Here is a 17,086-nt window from a genome sequence, read left to right on the forward strand (position 1 = left end):
AGATCCTCGTTGCAGGTCGGAGACTTGCTGTGGACCATTTTTTTCTATTTCCACCAAAGGTTTTCAGATCTGGGCTATTTGCAGGCCATGACATTGACTGGATGAGTCTTTCTCCAAGGAATGCTTTAACAGTTTTAGCTCTGTAGCATGATGCATTGTCAACTTGGAAAATGACAAACAATTTCAAATGAAGGGATAAGAAAGCTGTCTAAAATTTTAATGTAAACTTGTGCATTTATTGAAAAGTGAACCCCAGTGCTTTTGCCTGACATGCAGCCCCATATCATCAAGGACTGAGGGAATTTTTATGTTTTCTTCAGGCAGTCATCTTTGTAACTCTCACTGGAACAGCAGCAAACAAAAGTTCCAGCATCATCACCTTGTCAAGAGTCAAGAATCTGCATTGGACATGGTGTCAAGAGTCAAGAATCTGCTTTGGACAAGATGATGATGCTGGAACTTTTGTTTGGTGCTGTTCCAGTGAGATTTACAAAGATAACTGCCTGAAGAGAACATCAAAATTCCTTCAGTCCTTGATGATATGGGGCTGCATGTCAGGCAAAGGTACTGAGGTTAAATCTTCAATAAATGCAGAAGTTTACATTGAAATTTTAGATGGCTTTCTTATCCCTTCAATTGAAAATATGTTTGTCATTTTCCAAGATGACACAGAGCTAAAACTATTAAAGCATTCCTTGGATAAAGACTCATCCAGTCAATGCCATGGCCTGCAAATAGCCCAGATCTGAAAACCTGTGGTGGAAATTGAAAAAAATGGTCCACAGCAAGTCTCCGACCTGCAAGGAGGATCTGGCAACTGCAACCAAAGAGAGTTGGCACCAAATTGATGAAGAATACTCATCAAGTCCATGCCTCAGAGACTGCAAGCTGTCATAAAAACCAGAGGTGGTGCTACTAAATACTAGAGATGGGTTTTGATTGTTATTTCTTTGTTTGTTTCTCATGATTCCATATTTTTTTGAATGGAGTGATTCCATATATATTTCCCTGCACTTGCTCTATAAAAGTAACATTTAATGACCACCACAATGTTTTTTGTTCATTTCTTTTTGTGTTTCTGAATGCTAAAGAGTTGCACTTTTGAACTAATTCATTATTTTTTTCAAGCTTTTTATCCAAGTTTGTTCTACATGATAAAATGTCTGAGTGAGGGCTCGTCCGAGACTGGTGATTCCATACTTTTTGCTAGGGGTTGTGGTAACAAACAAGAAAAAAAACAACATTTTGACCAAAAATCTGTAAACCACTCATCTTTTTTGGCCTTAACGTCAACATTAAAAAAATATATATTATCATTCCCTCCCAGCTCAAATGTGCCAGACATAAATCACTGTCAATCGCAGCCTATGAGATACTCATAAATCTGAAACTACACCACGTACTTGAACTCAAGCTGGCCTCCTCTGGTGGTCCGTGAACCACCGATCCATGCGGTTCAAGGTGTTTCCCCTCATGACTCAGATAAATTGACTGAGTGAGCATACTCACACTTGTCAAGAAGTTTTAATATATGACAACTGCTCGAGATTGAAATGTACCCGTGCCCTCAGATGAACCCTCCAGCCCCAGCGCGGATATGGACGCCATCAACATTCCGGCCTCGGCCGTCATCTCCGCGACGCCCGTCATCGCCACCGTACCACCCAGCCCGACGGCCACGTCGCCACTTATGCGCCGACACATGTCGCACGACCATGGTATTAACCCTTTCATCCCCACAAATGTTTATAGCAGCTCAATTTCTCCCAGAAAATGATTGCAATTACGAATGCTTTGGTAGTAATATCTTCATTTATTTTGCTTGCAATGAAAAAACACAAAAGACGATGAAAAAAAAAAAAATCTTTATCATTTTACACAAAACTCCAAAAATGGGCCGGACAAAAGTATTGGCACCCTTTGAAAAATCATGTGATGCTTCTCTAAGTTGTGTAGTTAACAGCACCTGCTGTGGCACATAACAGGTGGTGGCAATAACTAAATCACACTTGCAGCCAGTTAAAATGGATTAAAGTTGACTCAACCTGTGTCCTTGTGTGTACCACATTGAGCATGGAGAAAAAAAGAAGACTATATAATAGAGATGTCCCGATCGATCGGCGTCCCAATCGATCGGTTCCGATCACGTCATTTTCAAAGTATTGGAATTGGCAAAAAAATATCGGACATGCCTTTTTTAATATACTGTATATATATTTTTTTTAATTAAATCGTTTTCTAATTGTATTTAACGTTACAGACATAATATGTTACACTCATCCAGAGTCTTTAGTTTAGGCTTAAGGTAGGGTTATCAAATTTATCCCATTAATTTTTTTTTTTTATTTATCACGTTAAAATATTTAGTGCATTGAATGCATGCGCTGCACGACCCACTCACGCATTGTCGCACTCAATCTGTAATGGCGCCGTTTTACCTATATAGAGAGCTAAAAGGTAGCGTAAAATGAGTAGAGTGAATTTTGGCAGCCTTAGGAGCCTTTTTTTAATTGGCTAAAGCCTTGCAATCCCTCTCCCTATGATTAGAAACATGGGAAGCAATGTGGGGAAGCAAGGTAGCAATTGATCTTTTTCTTAACACCTTATGTTATTTCCCAACGCAGAGAAGATATATCAATTGGTAGCACTACGCACAGTCATGGTTCCACTTCCCATCATGCATTTGGGCATGGCTACAGTATCATTTACTGAAAGCTCAACAAATACACTAGATGGCAATATTTAGTCACAATATACAAACTCACAAGTATCTCTATCCGTGGATCCCTCTCACAGAAAGAATCTTAATAATGTAAATGCCATCTTGAGGATTTATTGTCATAATAAACAAATACAGTCCTTAAGTACTGTATGTTGAATGTATATATTCGTCCGAGTTTTATTCATTTTTTTCTTCATGCATTGCCAAAATGTATATGATCGGGAAAAGTTATCGGGAATGATTGGAATTGAATCGGGAGCAAAAAAAAGCAATCGGATCGGGAAATATCGGGATCGGCAGATACTCAAACTAAAACGATCGGGATCGGATTGGGAGTAAAAAAACATGATCAACCCTAATTTCAACCAAAGATTGTGCGGATGGTGGATAAAGAACCTTGACTAACATCCAAACAAGTTCGAGCTGTTCCGCAGTCCAAGGGTACAACAATGTCAATTTCTCCCAGAAAATGATTGCAATTACAAATGTTTAGGTAAAAAAATCTTCATTTATTTTGCTTGCAATGAGAAAACACAAAAGAAAATGGGAAAAATATTCAACCATTATCATTTTACACAGAACTCCAAAAATGGGCCGGACAAAAGTATGGGCACCCTCAGCCTAACACTTGGTAGCACAACCTTTGTACAAAACAACTGCGAACAACCGCTTCGGGTATCCATCAATGAGTTTCTTACAATGCCCTGCTGGAATTTTAGACCATTCTTTTTTGGCCAACTGCTTCAGGTCTCTGAGATTTGAAGGGTGCCATTTCCACAGGTGTTCTATGGGATTCAGGTCTGGCCACTTTAGAAGTCTCCAGTGCTTTCTCTCAAACCATTTTCTAGTGCTTTTTGAAGTATGTTTTGGGTCATTGTCTTGCTAAAAGACCCATGACCTCTAATGAAGACCCAGCTTTCTCACACTGGGTCCTACATTATGCTGCAAAATTTTTGTTGGTAGTCTTCAGACTTCATAATGCCATGCACTCAGTCAAGCAGTCCAGTACCACAAGCAGCAAAGCAACCCCAAAACAACAGGGAACCTCCGCCATGTTAGACTGTGGGGACCGTGTTCGTTTCTTTGAAGGCTTCGTTGTTTTTCCTGCAAACTCTGTGTTGATGCCTTTTCTCAAAAAGCTCTAATTTTGTCTCATCTGACCAGAGAACATATTTCTAAAACGTTTTTGGCTTTCTCGGGTAAGTTTTGGTAAACTCTAGCCCGGCTTTTTATGTCTGTGGGTCAGAAGTGGGGTCTTCCTGGGTATCCTACCATAGAGTCCCTTTTCATTCAGATGCCGACGGATATTATGGGTTGACACAGTCGTACCTTCGGACTGTGGGACAGCTTGAACTTGTTTGGATGTTAGTCAAGGTTCTTTATCCACCATCCGCACAATCTTTGGTTGAAATCTCTCGTCAATTTTTCTTTTCCGTCCTCATCTAGGGAAGGTTAGCCACAGTGCCGTGGGCTTTACACTTATGGATGACACTGTGCACTGTAGACACAGGAACATTCAGGTCTTTGAAGATGGACTTGTAGCCTTGAAATAGCCCAGGCTTCCTCACAATTTGGCTTCTCAAGTCCTTAGACTGTTTTTTCTTCTTTCTTTTCTCCATGCTCAATGTAGTACACACAAGGACACAGACAGAGGTTGAGTCAACTTCAATCCATTTTAACTGGCTGTACGTGTGATTTAGTTATTGCCAGTAAGCAACAGGTGCCGTGAATTACACAAATTAGAGTAGCATCACATGATTTTTCTTTTTTTTCATTGCCAGCAAAATAAATGAAGATATTACTACCAAAGCATTTGTAATTGCAATCTTTTTCTGGGAGAAATCAAGCATTATCTGACAGAATTGCAGAGGTGCCAATACTTTTGGCCAGCAGTGTACATTAGATGGTTCACCACCAACCATTCAGCAAGTTTTACACCTACTAAACAGTATTGACACATCATCCATATAAAAATTGAATAAAATTGGAGATTGGATGCTACCCTGTCTAACCCGATTAGTGTCTTGGAAGGGGGTAGATACTCAATCATCCCACTTCACCGGTATAGTTTGGTGTGTATGCCAGTATGAAAGAATTCTTATGTCATTGGAAAAACCCGCATGGCTTAATTTCTTCAACAACTTCCCATGGTTCACGTGGTCAAAAGCCTTGGAAGCATCTAGAAAACACATAAGCACAGAGGGGTTTTTACTTATCAAGGTACAGTATGTACCAATTCTTTTAAAGCATACAGTACAATGAGTTAAGCTAACTTTTGAATAGACCTCCACTGTCCCTGAAAGGGTTCATTCATAAATTCATTTCGACTGTTGGAGTCACTGAAACGATGTGACCATTTGAACAGATTCCCTCCGGCTCACCATCATCGAGTCGGATTCCGGGGGTAAAACGGAGCGCTCAATGTCGTACGACGAAGGTTTGGATAACTACCGGGACGACGGCGGAGGGTGAGCGTCGCCACTGACCGAAACAGCCAAAACAAAGAAATATTTCCGACTGTTTTTTTGCATTTTCTGTTCATCTAGGAGATCCTTGATAGGTGGGCTGAAAGGCCTCAGAAAGGTGAGGCCAAAACCCTAAAAAAAATGGATCAAATGAACACACGCTGACTTATAAAGAGTGATTTTTGTCCACAGGTGACAGATAGGTCATCGGAAGATTCCGGATCCAGGAGGGACTCGTCCTCCGACATCTTTTGCGACGCCGCTCGGGAGGGTCTTCTACATTTTAAACAGCTTAATACTGATAAGGGAAAGGTGCGTCGTGAAAGTAGAACTAGAGTTGCATCGATTTTGTTTTTTGGGTTCCCGATACATGGCTGTGTGGTATCTACAGTGGTATGAAAAAGTATCTGAACCTTCTGAATGTCTCACATTTGTGCATAAAATCACCATCAAATGTGATCTGATCTTTGTTAAACTCACACAGATGAAAAAACAGTGTCTACTTTAATGAAAACCACCCAAACATTTGTAGTTTTTCATATTTTAATGAGGATGGTATGGAAACAATGACAGAAGGAGGAAAAATAAGTAAGTCAACCATCACATTTAATATTTTGTGCCCCCCGCCCCCACCCCTGGAGCTGCAGATCAGTCTGGCACATCGATCAGGACTAATCTTGGCCCATTCTTCTCTACAAATTCAGTCAGATTTCTGGTGTCTTTAGGTCATGCCACAGCATCTCAATGGGGTTCAAGTCTGGACTTTGACTTGACCACTCCAGAATGTGTATTTTGTTCTTCTGAAACCATTCTGAAGTTGAATGACTTCTGTGTTTTGGATCATTGTCTTGTTGCAGCATCCATTCACTTTTTAGCTTCGACTGTCTGACGGACGGCCTCAGGTTTTCCTGCAAAACTTTTGAATTCATTCTTCCGTTAATGATTGCAAGTTGTTCAGGCCCTGAGGTACCAAAACAGCCCCAAATCATGATGCTCCCTCCACCATGCTTCACGGTAGGGATGAAGTGTTGATGATGGTGAGCTGTTGCATTTTACCTCCACACATGACGTTGTGTGTTACTCCCAAATAACTCAACTTTGGTTTCATCAGTCCAAAAAATATTTTGCCAAAACTTCTGTGGAGGGTCCAAGTGTCTTTTGACGAACATTAAACAAGCAACAGTGGTTTTTTTTTGAACAGCAGTGGCTTCCTCTGTGGAGTCCTCTCATGAACACCATTCTTGGCCATAGTTACATATACGTAGTTGATGTGTGCAGAGAGGTATTGGACTATGCCAGTGATTTCTGTAAGTCTTTAGCAGACACTCTAGGGTTCTTTTTTACCTTTCTGAGTATTTTGCGCTGAACTCTTTATTTTTTTTTATTTTTTTTTTTTTTTAAATTTCATTTCATTTCAGGCAGTTACATTCATCTTCACAAATGCAGATCTTTGCGTTCAAGAAACAACAGAGACAAAAGAAAGATACAAAACAAAACAAAATGCCTGAAAGGGAGTGGGACGAAGAAAACTTATTAAATCCCACCCCGATTTCTCAAGTATCATCAAAAGAAATAACTATTTTCCTGCAACCTGTTTCTGTTTAGTTACATAGAATACATCCTTCCCCGACACATATAACGGGAGGGCCGAACCCTCAATATTGATTCCCTCAGTCAAAAGAGAGAATCTTGGCGTCATCTTTGGTGGACACCCACTCCTTGGGAGAGAAGCAACAGTGCCAAACTCTCTCCATTCGTAGACAACCTCTCTGACTGTCAATTGATGAACATGCAGACTTTTAGAGATGGTTTTGTATCCTTTCCCAGCTTCATACAAATCAACAATCCTTGATCGCAAGTCGTCAGACAGCTCTTTTGAACAATGCTTCACATCAAGGCATTTCTTACCAGGTGTGTGTTTTACAGTGGGCAGGGCAGCTTTAAACCACTCATTAGTGATTGGGCACACACCTGACTTAAAAATTTGGGGGTGAAAATTGGGTTCAACTGCTCCTTAGGCAGAGGGTTCACTTACTTATTTTTCCACCCTATGTCATTGTTTGCATGCTATCCTCATTAAAATATGAAAACCTATAAATGTTTGGGTGGTTTTAGTTAAAGCAGACACTGTTTTTTCATCTGTGTGATTTTGACAAAGATCAGATCACATTTGATGGTGATTTTATGCAGAAATGTGAGAACTTCCAAAAGGTTCAGATACTTTTTCATACCACTGTTCATGTGATACACCGTTCGATTCATTAACACTAAAGAAACATTTTTGAAAAGTTCCAGAATATACTGTATGTCTGGATCTTATTAGCAAATTCAAATTGCAATATTTGAACATAACTTACATTACATTACCATACACAATAAATACAAACTTGTTCATAATCTCAGAACTATCCAGGAATGCAAAAAATAAATATTTTCTAAAGACCACTTAACATTGTCTGTCTGAATAAACAATTAAAATTCAGGGACTAACAAAAAAATTTAAATTAAAAATGGAGCCTTCCTTCAGGTAAAACACTACTGCTTTTGTCCACAAGCATAGCCAAACTGAACAAAAAAAGAAATGAAAGCTCCTTTGGGCTGCTTCAAGACCACATAAATAAAATGAAAATGAAACATTTTGAAAGTTTTTGTAGGTTAGAAAATTCACACAGTTTACTGTTATCCAAAATTTAGAATTTAGTGGTGTGTTCCCCACTTCCACAACATTTATGTGTTTTTACATTACTTTCAGTGGCTAATAGAGTTGGGAATTTTGGGGCACCTAACGATTCGATTACGATTCAGAGGCTACGATTCGATTATTAATCAATTATTGGGATTTGTCCTGTAAATGAACTTATGCATATTTTTATTTTATACATTTTTATATAACGTTTGTATATTATTATTATTTTCTATACACGAGAGGTGCCGGATTTGCCCAAATAAGTCTCGGATCACAGGGAGGCCAAAATCAGGAGGTGCCGGATCCTGTTCCGGCACAAATTAACCTCTGCCCTTGTCAGTATAGGTGCAGCATCAGGTAGGAGCACTCACCCTGACATCTCTTCTCCTGCAGCGAGTGGGCGGAGGCATGCGCGCGTGGAAGCAAATTTACGCCGTCCTGCGAGGTCACTACCTGTGCCTGTACAAGGACAGGAAGGACGGGCAGGCGCACGCCAACTGCCAGACGTCGGACGAGCCGCTGCCCATCAGCGTGCGGGCCTGCCTGGTAGACATCTCTTACAGCGACACCAAGCGCAAGAACGTGCTGCGCCTCACCACCTCCGACTCCGAGTTCCTCTTCCAGGCCGAGGACCGCGAGGACATGCTGGCCTGGATCCGCGTCATCCAGGAAAGCGCGCGCCTGGACGAGGAGGTGGGCGGGAGCGCCGTCAATGAATCGAGGTTTCCCCCGGGCGGGGAAGTTAGCTCAGCCTTTGTTCTGTTTTTTAGAACGCGGCCTTTACCAGCCATGACCTCATCAGCCGGAAGATCAGGGAGTACAACACCTTGATGAGGTAAGAGGAGGGAGGGAGGGAAGAAGTAGGAAAGCCAGGTCGAGCGCTCCTCACACGGTCCTGAGATGGGTCCGACTCAGGTCCTGCAGAGGACGTTTTGTCTCTTCTTTCACAGCCCGACGGGCAGCAAGACGGAGCCCTCGCCGCGTTCGTCTCGCCAGTCGCTCAGCATTCGCCAAACGCTGTTAGGGGGCAAAGGAGACTCCAAAACTCCCAGCCCGAACTCGCCCAAGCCGGCGGAAGACACCAGCCCGCCTAAGGACAAGGGCACGTGGAGAAAAGGCATCCCCAACCTGATGAGGAAACCCTTCGAGAGGAAAGCCGCTGCCGGGGTCACCTTCGGAGTGCGGCTGGACGACTGTCCTCCCGCCATCGGCAACAAGGTTTCAGAAATCTTCTTGGTCAACTTTTTTCCCCGGTTAACCGGACGCGTCTCTCGTAGTTTGTGCCGTTGATCGTGGAGGTGTGCTGCCAGCTGGTGGAGGAGCGCGGCTTGGAGTACACGGGCATCTACCGAGTGCCGGGAAACAACGCCGCCATCTCCAACATGCAGGAAGAGCTCAACAACAAGGGCATGAGCGACATCGACGTCCAGGACGATGTGCGTCATCTTTGTCCCGGCCTCTTACCTAATAATTTCTCATTTTTAGCTTTTAATTTGGCATTCTTTCTCTGACAGAAATGGCGGGATCTCAACGTGATCAGCAGTTTGCTGAAATCCTTCTTCCGAAAGCTCCCCGAGCCGCTCTTCACCAACGGTGCGGATTTGTTTTTCGACCTATTTTCGACAAATTTGCTCATTTTTGGTGCACCGCAGATCGCTACGCAGACTTCATCGAGGCCAACAGAATAGAAGACCCCGTGGAAAGGCTGAAAGTGCTCAAGAGGCTGGTGGGTCGTCGGCTAAACTGGACCCCCGCGTGGTCCGAGGCGTCGTTTTCACCGGCCGTTTTGTCGGATTGCAGCTTCGCGAGCTGCCCGATCATCATTACGAAACACTCAAGTTCCTCTCGGCTCACCTGAAGACCGTCGCGGGCAACTCGGAGAAGAACAAGGCAAGCTTTCGGAATCTAACAATATCTTGATATGGTTATCGTTCACGGAAATGAACGAAATAAAAAACTTTTTAGTTAACTGGTCCACATCAGAATTCTTTATTTTTAGTCCGGAACTGGACATTTTCCATCGTCTTTGTCACTTTGTTTTTGTCAATACCAGCTTAAAGAGTTAACTAGTGCTGCAACGAGTAATCGATTAACTTGAGTAATTCGATTAGAATAAAGCTTTGAAATCAAATTTTGCTACTTTGAGGATTCGTTGTAATGGGTTATTTTGAAAGTGTTTGCATTTAGTTTTATTCATTTGGGTGGGTACACTGCCCTGTAGTAGCAATAGTGAATATAATTTAATATGATGAATACTCATCTAAAATGGCTGGATCCAGCTGCACCCTGTTAAGACCAACAAGGTTGTAATTTAATTTTTGGGGGGAGCTAATCATTTTTTATGCATTTGTAATTTAGTTTAGAGGGATATTAACCCTTTAACACCTAAGCCTATTTTGGCCGAATTTGCATGCATTTGATGTTGCCTCTATATTTCAAAGAAAACATTGTTTACAATGGCCAAGTTGGGTCCCTTTTTTTAGGACACCTTGAACATCATGTCCAAACTGTTGTTTTCTTCACTGACCAATTATAATCCACATTTTGGACCCAAAAAGACAAAAAAAAAAATCCCAAAAACTTTTTTCAAAATTTGTAATGTTGACGTCCCACTGACAACCAAACATGCTCGACCAACCGTTTTGAAGCTTGATCATATTTATTCATCTTGTTAGGATAAACATTCAATAGAAAAAAATAAGATTGAATAGTTTTATGTTTGACAATTCAACACAAACAGCAGGTATGGTCATAGGCGTTTTTGGCCTTTACACATACTATGGTCAAAACAGGTTATATACAGTGCAAAATAGTGAGAAAAAAATATATATATATACAGTATATCATCTAACACAAAAAGGGTTTGGAGGGTATCTCTTTGTGAAGTTAGGTGTTGTACCCATCACCTTATCAAAAGTATATACGTACATGCAATCAAGCTTCTCGAACACTCATCTACATAAAAATTGAAAAGATTATAGTAAAGAAAAAATATATGTAACATTGAAAAAAAGTATTTTAAAAAATATTGACAAGTAGTTCAGTTCAATTCAAAATTTTCAGGCATGCCACTCAATAGTTGTTGTTTTTTTTGCGCACTCAATAAAGCTCCATTCTTGAACAGGTCACGGAGGTGCGTCACACACAATGTCACTCAGCCTACTCTTTCGCCGTTTGCGCGCTGCTGTCACTTCTATTCGCCGAGACGCCGACTCATGCAACGAAAACAACAACAAATACGGCTCATCATCTTCCTTGAGTTAATGAAATAATGCATTAGCTTGTGCTAAATGTAGTTTTATAATCATTCTGCATCTTTCAAAGTCGCTCGCTCAAACCAACCGGCCGTTGCTTGCGTCGCATGCCTCCCTTTCATTAGTTGGCGCCTCGTTCTGAAATGTATTAAAAATGATCACATTCGGTTCGTCCTTCTTGACATCACAACGGCTCTTGGGATATGTAGTCTTTTGTGCTGCTTTTTGTTTTGAAAAAGGACAAGAAATGATGGAAATATGGAGATAGATACATGGTCCATGCAGCGTTTGAATGCATATTTATGAGTGCAATAAAACTCAAATGACATTATCTCCCGTTTTTCTTGGTCGATTGACTTCAAATAAAAATTGGTGTGGACATCAACTACCGCCCTTTCAAATGAGACCAACCAGCGGCACGTGGGTGACGTAATTACAGTGTGACGAAGCTTCAAAGACGATATGCGTAAACGCGTCGCTGCCGACACGTTCGGTGTTAAAGGGTTAAGCAGTTTTTTTTGTGGGAATATGTGTTTGAACGATTTGTTAAGAGCATTTTTTTTTATTAGCATTTTATAGCATTTATGCTAGTGTTCCTTTGCTATGCAAGTTAGCCATTTTTTTTCTTTTGTTTTACTTCAATTCTCATTCATTACTTTTACTTTTTTTTAAGCGTTTGAGGCTAAGCTCAGGTATTCTAATTTATTTTTAAATGCATTTATTGCTCTTGTGAAATGAAAGTGCAATCTACATAGTTTGAAAAAACACTCAGGAATTTGATTTTGTATTTGCAATTAATTCTGTTTTGAAAGTGCAATCTTAGCAAGCCTTCGTTTTACATCTTCTAAAATTTGCAGTGGTATGAAAAAGTATCTGAACCTTTAGGAATTTCTCACATTTCTGCATAAAATCACCATCAAATGTGATCTGATCTTTGTCAAAATCACACAGATGAAAATACAGTGTCTGCTTTAACTAAAACCACCCACATATTTATAAGTTTTCATATTTGAATGAGGATAGAATGCAATGAATGACAGAAAAGGGAAAAATAAACAAATGAACCTTCTGCCTAAGGAGATTTAAAGAGCAATTGAAACTACTTTTTACCAAAAAATTTAAGTCAGGTGTGTGCCCAATCATTGATGAGTGGTTTAAAGCTGCCCTGCCCACCATAAAACACACACCTGGGAAGAAATGTATTGATGAGAAGCATTGTCTGATGTGCATCATAGCTTGGTCAAAAGAGCTCTCTGAAGACCTCCGATTGTTGATTTGTACAAAGCTGGGAAAGGATACAAAACCATCACTAAAAGTCTGGATGTTCATCAATTAACAGTCAGAGAAATTGTCAACAAATGGAGTCTGTTGCTTCTCTCCCAAGTAGTGTCTGTCCACCAAAGATGATGCCAACAGTTCAGCGCAGAATACGCAGAGAGGTCGAAAAGAACCCTAGAGTGTCTGCTAAATACTTACAGAATCACTGGCACAGTCCAACATCTCAGTGCTCACATCAACTATATGTAAAACTATGGCCAAGAATAGTGTTGATGGGAGGACTCCGCGGAGGAAGCCACTGCTGTCTAAAAAAAACATTGTTGCTTGTTTAATGTTCGCCAAAAGGCACTTGGACACTCCCCAGAAGTTTTGGCAAAATATTAAATCTGATGGTTCACTTACTTATTTTCCCCTTTCTGTCATTGTTTGCATTCTATCCTCATTAAAATATGAAAACCCATAAATTTTGGGTGGTTCTAGTTAAAGTGCACCCTGTTTTTTCATCTGTGTGATTTAGACAAAGATCAGATCACATTAGATGGTGATTTTATGCAGAAATGTGAGACATTTCAAAAGGTTCTGATACTTTTTCATACCTCTGTATTCTGCAACGCATTAAATGTTACTAACGGTAACCGGTAACTTGAATATTCGAACTAACTACTTGATATATTAACCAGTTACCTAAATAATCGATAGCTGCAGCCCTGGAGTGAACCATACAGTATATTTTCAATTAATTATTTTATTTTGACAACGCCGATTTAATTTACACAATGATTTTTTCCCAGATGGAACCGAGGAACCTGGCCATCGTATTTGGTCCCACCTTGGTGCGCACCACTGAGGACAACATGACCCACATGGTGACGCACATGCCCGACCAGTACAAGATCGTGGAGACCCTCATTCAGAATGTCAGTACCTTCGTCCTCATGAAATGTTTTTTTTTTGTACATTGGAAACACATTTGTCCTTTAATTTCATCGTACAGTACGACTGGTTCTTCACCGATGAAGGCAACGGAGATCCTGTGGTGAGTCAAATGAAAACAGAATTTTTTGCATTTTCCTATTTAACGCATTGGCTGCCATTGATGGTTATAGACGTACAATCCGTTTGGACTGGAAGGGCTGTGAGTGAATGATCATGTTACCGTTAAGTCAAAAGTAGGGATGTCCTAATCGCATATTTTGTCACTCGAGTCTTTTTTTTTTTTTTTTTATAAATCAATTGCATTTTTTTTTTTTCTGGGCACAAAGTTATCGATATGAACTGTTGTTATAATGCTACTGTACAAATAACACATTACATAACCACATTAAGCCAAAGAAATACCCAAAAAATCATTGAATTCCAATGAGAAAAAAATTACGTAATTGAGGCTTTATTCATCCAAAGAGCTTGAGTGCCCTCTGGTGGAGAAAATAGTTCCTAGTTTGAATAGTGAAGAGTTCCTTCATAATTACTATTATGTAATTAAAAGCATCATATCTCATGTTTTCCGTGGTCAATCGGTGTCAAATAAAAACTGGGAGAGAGGTTAAAATCTGATATTTCGAGCCATGTTGAAGGCAGCGCTCTATATCTGATACTTCGTTTATTGCGGTGCGTTAAAGCTTGAACAGGCAATATAATCAGACAGCTTAGCTGGCGTGAAGCTAAAACGGCAAACTTGCGTCCGATTGGTATAATGGAGTCATGTGATTGTTTTTGCGACGTCTCATTGGTGAAATCGGTAGAGCTACTTGCTACTACTACAGCTGTTACACTACAGCTACTTGGCTCCACTGGCAAAAAATAATAAATCTAATATGTAGAATAAAGAGGAAAAAGGTAACGACTCTTGTGTAGCCCAAAGTAGAGGAGTAAGAGTAGCGTTTTCACAAATCTACTCAAGTAAAAGTAAAAAGTATAGCTTATTAAAACTACTCTTAGAAGTACATTTTTCTCAAAAACTTACTCAAGTAAATGTAGCAGAGTACATGTAACGCGTTACTACACACCTCAGCGTCGCATTAGCCATCACGTTAGCATTAGCTTCAGAATGGCGAGTGTCCTCTTAAAACACTGGCCAGTCTAAAGAAGAGCCACCTGGCTTTTCTGGTCAGTAAGTAAACGCTCAGAAAACTTTTTTTACACGCAGTTCGTGGCTAGGTAGGTTAAATTGAAAATAATGTCCTGCTTTTCCTGCTGAGTGTGTATTATCATCGCAAAGTTGTCCTTGTAGACGTTACAATATGTGCTCGTCTATGTTCATTGGACATTGTTGGAAACCTTTATTTTTGGAGTAAAAAGAATAAAACTGAATCTTTTGAATAACTGTCAACTAAAACTAAACCAGTGGTTCTTAACCTTGCTAAAGGTACTGAACCCCCTAGTTTCAAATGTGGAGTTACAGAACCCTTCAGAATTAGAAAATAAAGCTTTTTTTTTTTTTTTTTTTTTCCCCCCCCAAATAAATATAAGCTAGCAAGCTAATAATTTGGCAAATTTCCATTAAAAAATCTACTCATTTTGACAGCATGTTTTATAAATAGGTCAAAATTTGAGAACACGCTGCCCATTGGTCTGTTCTATTCCCTCATACCAAGTGTGAGTGAACCTTCCACTGGGCAAACCAGTTCCTCCTCCTATCAGATTGAAGACTGTTAAAAGAAATGGATTAAGTCTGTAAAGTGGGAGCAAACCAGTCCAAAAGCCACGATGGAACCCAGTTAAGAACCACTGAACTAGACGAAGGCGAAAACATTTTGAAATGACTGAAATACAACTAAGACTAAAAAGTATTTTCGTAAAAAAGAAAAAAATTGAATGGCTTGCCAAAAACAACACTGATGTTGTCCAGTATATTTTGAGTATAGATGTTTAAAATTTTTGTCTTTTGACTTTTTGTTCGACAGACGGTTTCCCACGAGGAAAGCGCCGTGGAGTCGCAGCCGGTTCCCAACATCGACCACCTGCTCACCAACATCGGTCGCACGGGCACGTCGCAGGGCGAAGTATCAGGTAACGCCGCTGTCGTCGTCGTGCGATCCTGGCGTTTGGCTTACGGCGAATTCCGCACCGCGTTTAACGTGAAAGGCGCTGGCTCGCGGGGCTTTCGATTTATCGCCACGCGATAAATTGCGGCTTTTTGACCCGTTTGGCGTGCCGGCTTGCGTTTTTTTGTTTTTTTTTTGCGTGACTAATGTTGTTTGCAGTGTTCTCAGTCAAGTCAGGCCACCTCTCGATCCCTCTGTCTCTACTAGCGAGGCTCTGTCGGGTGTCCTAAAGGCTTTTCCACGGCATTCACACATACTGATCTTGACACAGGCCAAGTGGGCGGAGTCTATCACGCCGTGATGTCACTGATGGACTCTATAATGTCCGTGATGGACAGCTGGAACTGTAGGAAGAAGGAGGATTGTTGCCCACGGTGTAGCTGCCTAGTCTGCCGGAACCCGCAGTTCTTTTAAGAAAAGGGTAACGCCAAAACAAAAAACAAAACAAAACAAAAAACAGAGCGAGCAGCTACACGGTACAGTACAGCGCCCCCCTGTGGCGGCTTTTCTGTCAGCATCTGGCCGACGCGAGTGTCTGAAAAGAGCTCTCCGCTGTCTTTCCTCACTGTTTCGTAGCTGGCCCCCGGGGGAGGCGGCACGGTACGTGCACCCGCCCGTCGAGACGTCATCCGCACCGCGGGGCGCAGAGGGGCACGTTGGCCGCAAATTTCAACGTTAGGTGGACGCCGGGAGACGTTCCAGGCTCCTCCCTGAACTTTCCTCATCCCTGACACTTCCCGTCTCGTGTGGCGTCCTCTCTAGTCGTAGAGCGAGCCCCTCTGTGACCCCCTCTGACATCACATCACTCGTGACAAGTGCTGTACGATATGAACATATATGTCGCCAAAGTTTTACATCTGTCGTCATCATCGCCATAAAAAGACCTGTTCCCGTAATGCGCATTTTGGCCGGCAGATGGCTCCAATTTGATGGTATTCCATATGCCGTAGTAGTACCGCTCATCGGCCTCAAGATGTCCCAATCTCCACTCCCAACAGTACATGAGTAATGCATGCAAGACAATGGAAAATAGCATTACATAATTTACACAGACAACCAAAAATACCCCCAAAAATTTATATTTTGGGCAAAGATTCAACAAAATCCAACATTTAAACATTTTTTGTTTGTTTGTTTTTTTTTCACCACAAAAATCTTTGATTGATTGATTGATTTTAAATTCGAGTAGTAATAACAAAACAGCAAGAATAGGTAAAACATAACAACAATACCAGTAGTGTTGATTACAACAAAAAATTAATCACAAATACATACATACATACGTAGCTCGAAAAGGCGTGGGAAGCCAAGCTTTTTCAATCTAACATTATTAACCACAAAAATTGTCATTTCTGACAAAAAATGGATATATTCATGATTGAATCTTAGACCTCATAACCTATTGACATGACACGGGAAACTGGGCTGATTCGTAGGGGGCCTTTTTTTTTTTTTTTTAATTCAAATATTTTCAAAACCAAAGCTGCTCCTAACCTAAAACCAAAACAGGCACCTATCTTAGCTATATATGAGTCTCCATGAACAGCAGCATCAAAAAATTCAAAGTCGTTCCCAAATAAAATCCAGATTTTTTTATATAAGTATAACACAATTTAAAATGGCTATAAAAGTCTCAG

General features: G+C 40.8%; 1 protein-coding gene across 4 annotated transcripts in view; it reads left to right on the forward strand.

Moving 5' to 3' along the window:
- The window catches only part of LOC130908943 (rho GTPase-activating protein 21-like), a 122,070-nt gene that overhangs the window by 97,051 nt on the left and 7,933 nt on the right, over positions 1-17,086 (forward strand). For all 4 annotated transcript variants that reach the window (XM_057824907.1, XM_057824906.1, XM_057824904.1 and 1 more), the window contains 14 exons: positions 1,572-1,718; positions 5,088-5,190; positions 5,269-5,305; positions 5,380-5,499; positions 8,267-8,566; positions 8,644-8,708; positions 8,824-9,091; positions 9,151-9,309; positions 9,388-9,466; positions 9,526-9,599; positions 9,674-9,763; positions 13,197-13,322; positions 13,400-13,441; positions 15,309-15,414. In XM_057824907.1, the coding sequence (XP_057680890.1) occupies positions 1,572-1,718; positions 5,088-5,190; positions 5,269-5,305; positions 5,380-5,499; positions 8,267-8,566; positions 8,644-8,708; positions 8,824-9,091; positions 9,151-9,309; positions 9,388-9,466; positions 9,526-9,599; positions 9,674-9,763; positions 13,197-13,322; positions 13,400-13,441; positions 15,309-15,414 (1,716 nt within the window). The remainder of the gene's footprint in view (positions 1-1,571; positions 1,719-5,087; positions 5,191-5,268; positions 5,306-5,379; positions 5,500-8,266; positions 8,567-8,643; positions 8,709-8,823; positions 9,092-9,150; positions 9,310-9,387; positions 9,467-9,525; positions 9,600-9,673; positions 9,764-13,196; positions 13,323-13,399; positions 13,442-15,308; positions 15,415-17,086) is intronic.

This window comes from Corythoichthys intestinalis, chromosome 20 (assembly GCF_030265065.1).
Source record: "Corythoichthys intestinalis isolate RoL2023-P3 chromosome 20, ASM3026506v1, whole genome shotgun sequence".
Classification (NCBI taxonomy): domain Eukaryota; kingdom Metazoa; phylum Chordata; class Actinopteri; order Syngnathiformes; family Syngnathidae; genus Corythoichthys; species Corythoichthys intestinalis.